Source organism: Aphelocoma coerulescens, chromosome 1A, assembly GCF_041296385.1.
Source record: "Aphelocoma coerulescens isolate FSJ_1873_10779 chromosome 1A, UR_Acoe_1.0, whole genome shotgun sequence".
Lineage (NCBI taxonomy): Eukaryota > Metazoa > Chordata > Aves > Passeriformes > Corvidae > Aphelocoma > Aphelocoma coerulescens.
In genome coordinates this window covers 2,034,208-2,046,098 of record NC_091014.1, presented here as the reverse complement: position 1 = coordinate 2,046,098, position 11,891 = coordinate 2,034,208, and the positions used below count along the sequence as shown (strand labels likewise).

General features: G+C 54.7%; 1 protein-coding gene across 2 annotated transcripts; it reads left to right on the top strand.

The window, feature by feature from the left end:
- The first annotated feature begins 69 nt into the window (after nucleotides 1-69).
- On the top strand, nucleotides 70-11,789 carry ZC3HC1 (zinc finger C3HC-type containing 1). Of its 2 annotated transcripts, none has more exons than XM_069033726.1 (10): nucleotides 70-427; nucleotides 1,522-1,633; nucleotides 2,048-2,198; nucleotides 6,680-6,763; nucleotides 7,496-7,623; nucleotides 8,538-8,698; nucleotides 9,363-9,579; nucleotides 9,783-9,992; nucleotides 10,151-10,360; nucleotides 11,344-11,789. In XM_069033726.1, the coding sequence occupies exons 1-10, from the start codon at nucleotides 291-293 to the stop codon at nucleotides 11,410-11,412; spliced, it is 1,479 nt and encodes a 492-aa protein (XP_068889827.1). In that variant the 5' UTR covers nucleotides 70-290; the 3' UTR covers nucleotides 11,413-11,789. The 2 variants fall into 2 exon arrangements, with proteins under 2 accessions (XP_068889827.1, XP_068889835.1); XM_069033734.1 differs by having other exon boundaries at nucleotides 72-427; nucleotides 9,786-9,992.
- The last annotated feature ends 102 nt before the right edge of the window (nucleotides 11,790-11,891 follow it).

Below are 11,891 nucleotides of genomic sequence, written 5' to 3'. Positions count from 1 at the left end.
CGCCGCTGTTGGGAGAGCTGAGCGATCGATCCAGGATGGAGCAATAGAGCGCCGAGAGCGGAGGCGCGGGGACACTCACGGGGACACTCGTGGGGACACTCACGGAGGCATTCTCAGGGACATTCCCGGGGGCTTCGGCGCCCTCCGAGCCCCCCGAGAGGTTTCGGGGGCCGTGTGGAGGTTGCATGGGGTCATGAGCCACCCCACGGCGGGAGCGGAACGTTCGTGCGCGAGCGGAACGTTCGTGCAGAGCCGCGTTTCCCGGGCGGTGACGGGAGGGAGGGACCGAAATGGCGGCGCCCAGCGCCGGGGGAGCGGCAGTGGTGGCGGGGGAGGGGAACCGAGCGCGGCCGCCCCCCGTCACCCCCCGGCAGATCCGCGACCTCATCGACGGCGGCATCGCCACCGAGGGACCCGGGCCCGGCGGGTGAGGGGCAGCGGCGGGAGGGACTCGCTGGAGCCGGGGCTGGGGTCGGGGTGAGGCCCAGCGGTGTGGCGCCGAGAGAGGGGAGGAGGGCTGGGGACTCTTGAGGGAATTGGAAAGTCCTCGGTGTTACTTGGAGTCCTGTGGGAGGGAATTGGAGTCGGGGGAGCGTGGCTGGAGGGGACTGGGAGATGCTGGGAATTATTGTTGGGGAGGGATAGCGGGAAAAGAGGGTGATGGGATGGGCTGGGAAGCACGGGGAGTGCTGGGAACTGGGGGGTGCTGGGAGGGGGTACTGGTGGGATTAAGGGACACTGGGAAGGCCTACTGGTGGGACGAGGAGGCACTGGGAATACTGGAGAGACTGTGGGGTCCTGGGAATATTGGAGAGACTCAGGAGCACTGGGAATACTGGACGGACAAGGAAGCAGCAGTGCAAACAGCTGCTGGGACACTGGGAGGCAGCAGCGGGCACTGGGAGGGCACTGGGGGCACTGGGAGGACAGCCCAGGTAAGTGACCTGTGGAGTCCCCGTGGCCTGAACCGGCCACGTAGTGGTCACAGTGGTCACACCCTGGGGGGGCACTGGGAGTCCCAGGGGTTACTGGTGAGCACTGGGGAGACTGGGAGGCACTGCAGGCACAGGACGCTGAGCTCTGGGGGTGTCTCAGGTGTCCCAACCATCCCTGGATTTTGGCTCATGGAAGGGTGTTGGGAAGAGGCCAAAGGGCAGCCATGGCGTCGGCATTCCAGCCTCGGGATCGACATTCCAGCCACGGATTCTGGTCTTGGGAGCATCCCAGACTTCAGTCCTCTACCTGCCCTCGCTGGGCTTGGAGAACAAATCCCTGTTCCCTCCTTGTCCCATCAAATCCCAACTGGCACAGCTGTCAGCCACTGGGGACACGTTCAAGGCACCCCTGGCGTTGCATTTATTCATTGTTTTGTTAGGAATTAATTAAAAAGTGGGAATGAGGAGCTCTGGAGAAGTTCCTTGTCAGGATAAGCCTGAGGGATGGGGGGTTAGGAAGTGCTCTGTGCTTTTTTTAATCAATGGAATCATTCCAGGAGTTTTCCTTGCTGGCTTTTCCTTTTAGGAAAGACACCTCCGACTGCTCGGAGCCAGCTAATGGACCTTCCCAAATGGAGGCTCTTTCCTTGGAGTCAGCCAGCAGGGAAGCCTATTTCAGCAGAGTGGAAACATTCACCATATCCTTTGGGATGCTGTAGATTCCACCTGGAAATTGTGGGGGAAGGGATCCAGAGGAATCACTGATCCAACTCCCGTTCTTGCACAGACACCCCAAAATCCCACCCTGTCCCTGAGAGTTGTCCAAACACTCCTGCAGTGTGAGCATTCCCTGGGGAGCCTTTTCCAATGCCCCACCACCCTCTGGGGGAAGAACCTTCTCCCAAAATCCAGCCTTTTCCTAAAATCCTCCCTGGCACAGCTCCAGCCATTCCCCGTTTCCCTACCCTGCTCTAAGGGAGCAGATCCCTGCCTGTCCCTCTGCTTCCCTTCCTGAGGAAGCTGCAGCCTGCTCCGAGCTCTCCCTTTCTTGGCAGCTTCTCCCCAGCCAGAACCAGGGGAATTTTGTGGGATTTCCTCCTTGACGGGCTCACCCGCTGAAGTGGGCGGGCAAACCCCACGCGCTGTCGCCGCTGGTGTGCGCCAGGTTCGGCTGGATCAACGTGGAGTGTGACATGCTGAGGTGCTCCAGCTGCCAGGCCTACCTGTGCATGAGCCTGCAGCTCGCCTTCGACCTCAGCAACTGTGCGTAGGGATGGGCTGGGATTCCGGGATTCCGGGATTTCGGGATGCGGGGGTGTGTCCCGGCTGGGGTTGGGTGTTTGGGGTGTCTGGAAATAGAGCTCAAGGTGAATACGTGGTGTTTAGTTGGGGGGAATGGGATCACAAATCCTGTTGCTGTTGTCAGGGGTGGGTGGGGATGGGAGAATTCCAGCTGGAAGAGGTTGTGGGATTGTAGGGAGTTTGGGTTGGAAGGGATCTTAAAGGTCATCCTGTTCTAGCCCCTTGTCGGAGGAATGGTGGTTCCAGGGGATGGTGGTTCCAGGGGATGGTGGTTCCAGGGAACGGTGGTTCCAGGGGATGGTGGTTCCAGGGGATGGTGGTTCCAGGGAACGGTGGTTCCAGGGAATGGTGGTTCCAAGGAATGGTGGTTCCAGGGGATGGTGGTTCCAGGGGATGGTGGCTCCAGGGGATGGTGGCTCCAGGGGATGGTGGTTCCAAGGAACGGTGTGTCCAAGGAACGGTGTGTCCAAGGAATGGTGGTTCCAGGGGATGGTGTTTCCAGGGAATGGTGGTTCCAAGGAGTGGTGGTTCCAGGGGATGGTGGTTCCAAGGAATGGTGGTTCCAAGGAATGGTGTTTCCAAGGAATGGTGGTTCCAAGGGATGGTGTTTCCAGGGGATGGTGGTTCCAGGGGATGGTGTTTCCAAGGAATGGTGGTTCCAAGGGATGGTGTTTCCAAGGAATGGTGGTTCCAGGGGATGGTGGTTCCAAGGAATGGTGGTTCCAGGGGATGGTGGTTCCAAGGGATGGTGGTTCCAGGGGATGGTGGTTCCAGGGGATGGTGGTTCCAGGGGATGGTGGTTCCAAGGGATGGTGGTTCCAGGGGATGGTGGTTCCAGGGGATGGTGGTTCCAGGGAATGGTGGTTCCAGGGAATGGTGGTTCCAAGGAATGGTGGTTCCAAGGGATGGTGGTTCCAGGGAATGGTGGTTCCAAGGAATGGTGTTTCCAAGGAATGGTGTTTCCAAGGAATGGTGGTTCCAGGGGATGGTGGTTCCAAGGAATGGTGTTTCCAAGGAATGGTGTTTCCAAGGAATGGTGTTTCCAAGGAATGGTGGTTCCAGGGGATAGTGGTTCCAAGGAATGGTGTTTCCAAGGAATGGTGGTTCCAGGGGATGGTGGTTCCAGGGGATGGTGGTTCCAAGGAATGGTGGTTCCAGGGAATGATGGCCCCAAGGAGTGATGGTCCCAGGTGACACTTTACCGTGCCATAAATCGAGTCTCTTCTGATGGGAGAGAATTTGCTGAAAGTTTTTGCAAGGAGTTTAAAAGATAAAGCGAGACGTCTTCTGGAGTTTCAATGCTTCCAGATAGTTGTTTATTATGTCTTATCAGAGGAACAGAGCCACCAGCATGACCCAGGTACAGCATAGAAGGAGGAAAAGTAGGAGTGAGAGTGAGAGAGAACAATTATCAAGATTTACACGGCGTTTTAAAGATATTTTAACCAATAGTTACTAAAAACATACATTATTTTCATTTTCTTACCAATTCTTCAGTAACATGGGCAGGAACTGTGGAATTCTCTATCCAATCAGCCCAAACTACTTTTACTGCAGAATATGGAGTGGTAGAAGAAGGAGAAGAAGGTTTAGAGAACAACAACAATCCTCCATTTGGATATTTTTTACTCTTATCTATTTATTATAAAGAGAAGCCTAAAATCTCTAAATTTTTCACCCTGTGACAACCTTACATAGTAGTCTGTCACCTAATTCACAGCACTGTATTTTCTAGTTGTTGTCTGACTGTTGGTAATTTTTTCCAAGGTTTAAAGCTATACCAGTGGTGTCCAGGGGGGTAAAACCCTTAAAAACAGGCAGAGAAATATTCTCGGCACTCTGGGTTCCTACATCAGGGAATGATGATCTTAGGGAATGATGGTCCCAGGGAAAAATGGTTCCAAGGAATTATGATTTCAAGGAATGATTGTCCCAGGGAATGGTGGCCCCAAGGAGTGATGGTTCCAAGGAATGGTGGCCCCAAGGAGTGATGGTTCCAAGGAATGGTGGTTCCAAGGAATGGTGGTCCCAGGGAATGATGGTCCCAGGGAATAATGGTCCCAAGGAATTATGGTTCCAGGAAATGATTCTCCTAGGGAATAATGGTTCCAAGGAACTATGGTTTCAGGGAATGATGGTTCCAAGGAGTGATGGTTCCAAGGAATGGTGGTTCCAGGGAATAATGGTCCCAAGAAGTGATGGTCCCAGGGAATGATGATCTCAGGGCATGATGGCCCTAAGGAATGATGGTTTCAGGGAATGATGGTTCCAAGGAGTGATGGTCCCAGGGAATGATGGTTCCAAGGAGTGATGGTTCCAAGGAATGGTGGTTCCAGGGAATAATGGTCCCAAGAAGTGATGGTCCCAGGGAATGATGATCTCAGGGCATGATGGCCCTAAGGAATGATGGTTTCAGGGAATGATGGTTCCAAGGAGTGATGGTCCCAGGGAATGATGGTTCCAAGGAGTGATGGTCCCAGGGAATGGTGATCTCAGGGCATGATGGCCCTAAGGAATGATGGTTTCAGGGAATAATGGTTCCAAGGAATTCTGGTCCCAGGGAAAGTTGGTCCCAGGGAAAAATGGTTCCAAGGAATTATGGTTTCAGGGAATTATTGTCCTGTGGAATGATGGCCCCAAGGAGTGATGGTTCCAAGGAATTCTGGTCCCAGGGAATGATGATCTCAGGAAATGATAGTCCCAGGGAATGATGGTTTCAGGGAATAATGGTTCCAAGGAATTCTGGTCCCAGGGAATGGTGATCTCAGGGAATGATGGTTCTGGGGAATGACTGTAAATCACTGTAAAAAATGTCTTTTTCCTACTGGCATAAAACCTTTCCCACTGCACCCTGTCCCCACTGCTCCTTGTCTTCTCCATGGAAGGGAGACCCTCCCCTCTCTTTGTATCCACCCTTTAAGGACTGGAAAACCCCAATGAGGTTCCACCTGAGCCTTCTCTTCTCATGGAATCATGGAATGGAATCCCAGGATGGTTTGGGTTGGAAGGGACCTTAAAGATCATCCCATTTCATCCCCTGCCATGGGCAGGGACACCTCCCACTATCCCAGGCTGCTCCAAGCCCCATCCAACCTGGCCTGGAACATTCCAGATCCACGAGGATCATTTATTCCAAGTGCCTGAGCACTTCGGGCCTGACCAAACCTTACATCAGATCCAGGGAATTATCCAAAATCATCTGACACACTTCCAGGCTTGGGGCATCCATCATCTCTTGGAATATTCCAGAGTTGGATCATCCTTTTGGTAAAGAAATAATTCCTAATGTCGAGCCTGAGCCACCCCTGGTGCAGCTTTGAGCCATTCCCATGCTGGAATGCTGTGCCAGTCCTACCACAGGATCCCAGGGAGAAGAGCTCAGCACTTCCCTCCTCAGGAAGGTGCAGAATTCACCCCTCATCCTCCTTTTCTCCAAACAATCCCAAGACCTTCAGCCTCTTCCAGGTTTTCCAGCCGTTTCTCTGGCCTGGTTGCCCTCTGGATGCATTTAAGGATCTGAACATCCTTTTAAAAATTTTCTTTCCCAATTCCTGCATCTCCTGCCCTGATCCTCCAGTGAATTTTTTCAGGGTGGTGCTCACCAAGGCCACTCAGACAAAGTTGAGTTGAGATTTAATTAATAAACTCCTTATTATCCCACCAGGAAGTGTCATCCCCACTCCTCAGTTTTCCTGGCTGCAATTCCTTGCTCCTGCTCCCTGGAGGTGAACAGGGAGCACATTCCTGCTGCCTGCCAGGTGCAGTGTGGCTCGTGGGAATACTGAGCCTTTCCTTTTGGGTCACTCAATATCAACACTCCCTGTTTGTTCAGATTATCTCTGTTAAATAAACCTTGGCCTAATTATCCATTGGGAATCACACCGGGTTAGGAAAACCTAAAATAATCAAAGATTGGGAAGAAGGCATCGAAAATCAAATTGGAAAAGAAATGATTTGGTTGTGAAAGTGTGAATAAGTGAAATTAAATGTCAGATCCTTTTTTGGGGGAAGTTTGATTTCCAGACACGGCTGGGATTTGGCTCCTATAGCCAGGGTGGAGGGATCAGCTTAGCCAGGGATTGGCAGCATCCCAGGAGGAAAAACTGGCAGGATCCAGCGGGTTCTGTGCCCGTGGTTGGCTTGGGCTGGTTTTCCACAGGCTCCCCTGCTCCTGTGCCTGGGAACGGGAGGGATTTTGGCTGTGGGCACATGGAACTGCTGAGGTGACATTTGCTGTTCCGGGGCTGCCTGAGGGAGCCTGGAATTCCTCGTGGTGGGAAGAGGAAGGGAGGGAAGTCTGAGGTGAAGCTTCAGGCTCTGCAGCCTTCAGCAGCCGAGGGAAACTTTCACATCCTGGTGGCTTCCTCTCCTGGGTTGGTTTTCCCAGCCATTCCCTGAGGAGGTGGCTCTGCAGGGAAGTATTCCTGAGTTTTTCCCTGCAGACAAGGAGCGCTGTGAGGAGCTCAGGAAGGCCCTGTGCACTGCCCACGAGAAGTTCTGCTTCTGGCCAGACAGCCCCTGCCCAGGTTGGTGCCTCAGATTCCTGCAGGATCCAGCATTATTCCCATTTTTTCCCCCTCCTTTTCATTGTTATTCCTGTCATCACACTCTCCTTTTCCCTGTGGGAATGATGAAACACAACAGGAAATTAATGTCCCTGAGCAGCCTCGGCAAATAAAAGCCCCAGGGCTGTATCCAGCTTTTCCTAGCCTTTGGGTGCCTCTGGAACAGTTAAAACGGTTTTTGGGTTGTAACTGGGAGGGGATGGGGGAGGTTGGATGTCATGGAATGCTCAGAGAGGGGTAGATCCTAACTTTGAAGCTGTGCTGCTTGGGAATGCTGTGAAGGGAAGAGGCTGTGCTGAACTTTTCCTTTAAAAGCTAAAAAAAATTATGGAATTGGTAGGATTGGAAGGGACCTCAGAGCCCATCCAGTGCCACCCCTGCCATGGGCAGGGACACCTCCCACTGTGCCAGGCTGCTCCAGCCCCAGTGTCCAGCCTGGCCTTGGGCACTGCCAGGGATCCAGGGGCAGCCCCAGCTGCTCTGGGAATTCCAGCCCAGCCCCTCCCCACCCTCCCAGCCAGCAATTCCCAATTCCCAAGATCCCATCTAAACTTTCCCTCCTTCTGCTTAAGGTCATTCCCTCGTATCCTATCACTAGGTTTGTGTGGACACCCTGGCTGGGCTCGTGTCCCCCCTTTCCCTGTGGGGTAAGGAGGGCTTGGGAAGGCTGAGCACAGCTTTTCCTCTCACCAGATCGCTTTGCCAGGCTGCTGGTGGATGAGCCCAGAGTCCTTCTCCAGGACTTCCTGGATCGCTTCCAGAGCTTGTGTCAGCTGGAGCTGCAGCTGCCCTCCCTCAGACCAGAAGACCTGAAAAACATGGTGAGTTCCATCCTGCTCCCAAAATCTGGAGCATTCCAGGCTGCAGTGATGATCCCAGGCGCACCCAAAATCAGGAATTTCAGCTTCTGTGTGCGAGGGATCTGCTCCCACCTTGTTTTTTCCCTTGGACATTCCCCATGTGATGGTTCCACCATGGAAACATGTAAAAAAGGAGTTTGGGATGGCTCATCAGCTGGGAAGTGGGCTGTGGTGTCTGCTTCCCACTCTGGACCTTTCCCAGTGTCCAGGATTCTCTGTGGTGCCTGGGAGAGGTGATTTGGGATCCCACAGAGTCCTTTGGGAGCTCCAAGCACTCCATGAGGAGTGGCAGCCCACAGATTGCTCCTTTAGCTGGGATGCCACATGACTGGAGATGGGAATGTGGGACCAGAGGTGTGGGCAGAGCCCTGGGAAGGTGAAGGAGCCTGAGGAGGCTCCTTAGGCAGGAGGGAAAAGCAGGAACAGCCGGGAACAAGCGTGGAATTGCCTCCCTGTTGGAACCTGTCCTGGCCCTGCCCTGCTCCAGCCAAGTCTGGCTCATTGGATACTCTCTTGGCAGGGAACAGATGGCTCTGGGCAGCCAGGAGCCATGTGGGATCCAGGGAATCTTCATCCATTCAGCACAGCCACAGGGGTGTTTTAGGGCTGGCTGAGCTCGGAAACCACCGGAGACTCCCAAAACCACGGCAGAAATGGGACCTGCTCCACTGCTTGGGGGAGCAGATGGTGCCTGGGCAGATTTCATGGAATGGGGAGCCAGAGGGAAGGAGGAAACCATTGCTCTGAGTGACTTTTCCCTGTTAACCAGAGCTGAGCGTGCCAGATGATGCAATTCCAGGGGGTGGAAAAGGGATTTTTCTCCATGTGGGACACGATTTGGGAGTAAAACCAGCATTTTATCCCTGTGCTCGCAGTCCCTGACAGAGGAAAGGATCACTCAGCTCCTCCAGCTCATCGGGGAGGAGCTGGAGCACAAAGGAGCAGAGGGAGAGAAGCCTCCTGGGAAGTTTTCCACGGAAATCCTGCAGGTGCACGTTCCCGCCTGTATCCTGGCGCTGTGTGGCTGGACCTGCAGGTGGGCAGAGCTGCAGGGATGGGCCTGGAATGTCCCTCACACTCTGGGCTTGCCATGAAAGCTGTTGGAGGCTCGAGGAACGTGGAATGTTCCTCCTGTGCAATGTTCAGTATCCCCTATTTCACTATTTTTGTGTTTTCCCTCTTTTCCATGATGCTCCCACTTCCCTCATTTCACTGTTTTCCTGTTTTCCCTCTTTTTCACCATGCTTCTACCTACCTTATTTTATTTTCCCATTTTCCCCTCTTTTTCACTCTGATCCTGCTTCCCTTATTTAACTATTTTCACACTTTCCCACTACATTTCTGCTTCCCTTTTTTCACCATTTTCCTATTTTCCCTCTTTTTTCCCCCCTGTTCCTGCTTCCTGGCAAGGCAAAATGCAATTGATCCAGTTTAAATCAACATCATGGATGGGCTTTAATGGACTTCTTTCCCTGACTTTTCCAAGCCCAGGCTTATCCCTGATGACCTCTCCTGACTTTCCCCATCCCTGGAAGTCTGTCCAAAGCCATGTTGGATGTGGCTTGGAGCAGCCTGGGATAGTGGGAGGTGTCCCTGCCCATGAGGGGTTGGAATGAGATGATCTTTATGTCCCTGCCAACCCATCCCAGGATTCCTTGAGGATTCCATGAGGATTCCATGACTTGGCTCTGTCCCCACAGTGCTGCCTCCGGCTCCGTGAACCTCTCTGTGATCACCTGCTCGCGCTGCATGAGGAAGGTGGGGCTGTGGGGCTTCCACCAGCTGGAATCTGCAGCTCCAGAGCCGGATTCCTGCGGCTCCAGCAGCAGCACCCCGGCTGCTCCCGAGCGCTTCCCGCCCGTTCCCACATCCCCACGCAGGATGCTCACACGGAGCCAGGATCCGGGATCCGAGCAGGTACGTCCTGGCATCGCTGGGCGGTGCAGGGACACCTGGCCAACTCCAGGTGCTCCAAATCCCGGGCTGCCCTCATCCACATCCAATGGACACATCCTTGTGGTGGGTAGAGCTCCTGTGGGATGGCTGAGGAGGATTGGAGCCGGACAGGGCCCCCCTTGGTGACCAGAGGAGCTCCATTAATTCCATGTTTTTCCCCCCAGCAGCACGAGAAGAGCCCATCCCCAGCTGTGTCCCGCCCACGGGTTTGGGATTCTCCCAACTCCATGGACCGGGGTGAGTTGGATGTGACCAGCCCTGCTCTGAGGAGCCGCCCCGTGACCCGGAGCATGGGACAGGGGGACAACATGGAAGTGCCATCCAGCCCTGTGCGCAGGGCCAAGCGGGCACGGCTCTGCTCTTCCAGCAGCTCGGTGAGTGATGCGGGCACAGGGATGCAGGCAGGGTGCTCCTGATCCAGGGATTTGGTGGTGTCCCTCTAGCTGGCTCAGGGCTGGGGTTTGGGCACAGAGAGGGTTTCTTGGAGTCTGTTTGAACCATCCCATCGTTGTGTCCCTTCCTCACTTCCCAGGACGCTTCCCTGAGGAGCTTCTTTCACCCCAGCTCTCAGCACCGCGATTGGTGTCCCTGGGTCAACACCGGGGAGGGAGAGGAATCCCTGGAAGATGCTGCATCCCAGATGGAGAAGGAGCCTGGGAAGGCTGAGCCAGGCTGGGAAGTGGTGCTGAAGAAGCTCCTTGGCATCCGAAAATGTGACACAGTGCCCGAGGCAGAGCCAGTGGTGAGCATCCCAAACCGGAATGCTGCTTGCCCAGGCAGCAAAATTTTGGGCTGGATGGGCTTTGTTTGGGCTAGACACAATCCCAGCCAGGTGACAAGGGCCAAACTGCAGAGGCTGAGCTTCCCCTCTGGCATTCCCACAGCCAGGCTCCATCCCATGCCAGGCTGGGATGCTCGGGGGCTGCTGTAAATAACGGCCGTTCCCGAGCGCCTCGGCGCTGCCCAAGATCCAGTTTCATTCCGTGTCCCCAGAGCTCCTCTCTGCAGCCATCCTGATTCCTGGCTCCAGGTTCTTGGAGTGCTGGGTTTGCCGAGCCAGGGGAGCAGAGCTGAGGCCACAGCTCCCTCCCCAAGTGGCTGTGGAGCAGCTGCTGCCTCCCTGGATCTCATTATCCACTTGGATTCCTCCTGCCAGCTCCTTCCTGCTTTGCTTGGAGCTCAGAGGAGCAGTGGAGCATTCCTGCTTCAGGATTTGTCCTGGATTTTGTGTGATTTGTGTCCCCAACAGGTCCCTTGTAGTGGAAGGTGTTCCTGCCCACGGCAGGGGGTTGGAACTGGGTGATCTCTAAGGTCCCTTCCAACCCAACCCATTCCATGATTCCATGATTCTGGCTCTGCCTTGTGCCAGGGAAGCTCCAGACGGTCCAGTGGGACCAGTCACAAGTCAGAGGCACCAGACCCAGCTGGAGCAGGGGATGGTTGGAGTCCTTTCCTGCTTTTTGGGGTCCTTTCCTGCTTTTTGGAGTCCCTTCCTGCTTCCTGAGGGTCCCTTCTTGCTTCTTGCTTGTAGTCTCCTTGTTTTCCCCTCCAGCTGGCCTATTGGGATCATGAAGATCAGGAACAAACTACTGTCCTGGCAGCCAGCTGGGATATTTTGGATGATTTTTTGCTGCAGTTTCTCCTCATGCCCTTTGCCACTGGCAGTTGCGGGTCCTGCTCCAGTGCCTTGACCTCTGGATGTTGCTTTGTTCCCATCTCTTCCAGAGTCTCTCAGAGAAGTCCTGCAAGGTGTTCCGCATTTTCCGGCAGTGGGAGAGCATGAATTCCTCCTGAGCAGGCCACTGCCTCTGGAAACCAGCACGGGGCATCAGGAGAGATCCAACCTCTCTGTCGTTCCTGCAGCAGCTCCATGCCCCGGGAAGGGGATCCGAGGAAGCTCCACGCCAAGCAGAGCCCTGGCCGCGCTGGGATCCCCCTTCCCTGACTGCCTTCCTGAAGCCCCTGCCTTCACAAACTGCTGCTGTGTCCCTCGGCTCCGAGGGCTGGACAGCCCTGCCTGGAGCTGGGACGTGCCGTGGGTGCGTGGGGTGACGAGGGGACAGCGTCACCTCTGAGGTGTCCGAGGTGTCCGGCCGTGTCCCGCCGCCGGCAGCGCACGGAAGTGACGCCAGGTGGGAATAAACATTTCATTTTTGTTGTTTTGCTTTTTCCTTCCTGCTGGTGTGGTGCTTTTTCCCAGGGCAGGAGGAGCTTGGGAGCTGGTGTAGCTCCTGTATCCCTCGGGGTTCTTGTCCTTATGGGATCAACGTCTG

Coding starts and splice junctions, on each gene's coding strand:
- ZC3HC1 (XM_069033726.1), top strand. CDS start 291: ATGGCGGCGCCCAGCGCCGGGGGAGCGGCAGTGGTGGCGGGGGAGGGG. Junction 6,764..7,495: donor GCCAGACAGCCCCTGCCCAG/GTTGGTGCCTCA, acceptor TCCTCTCACCAG/ATCGCTTTGCCAGGCTGCTG. Junction 8,699..9,362: donor CTGTGTGGCTGGACCTGCAG/GTGGGCAGAGCT, acceptor CTGTCCCCACAG/TGCTGCCTCCGGCTCCGTGA.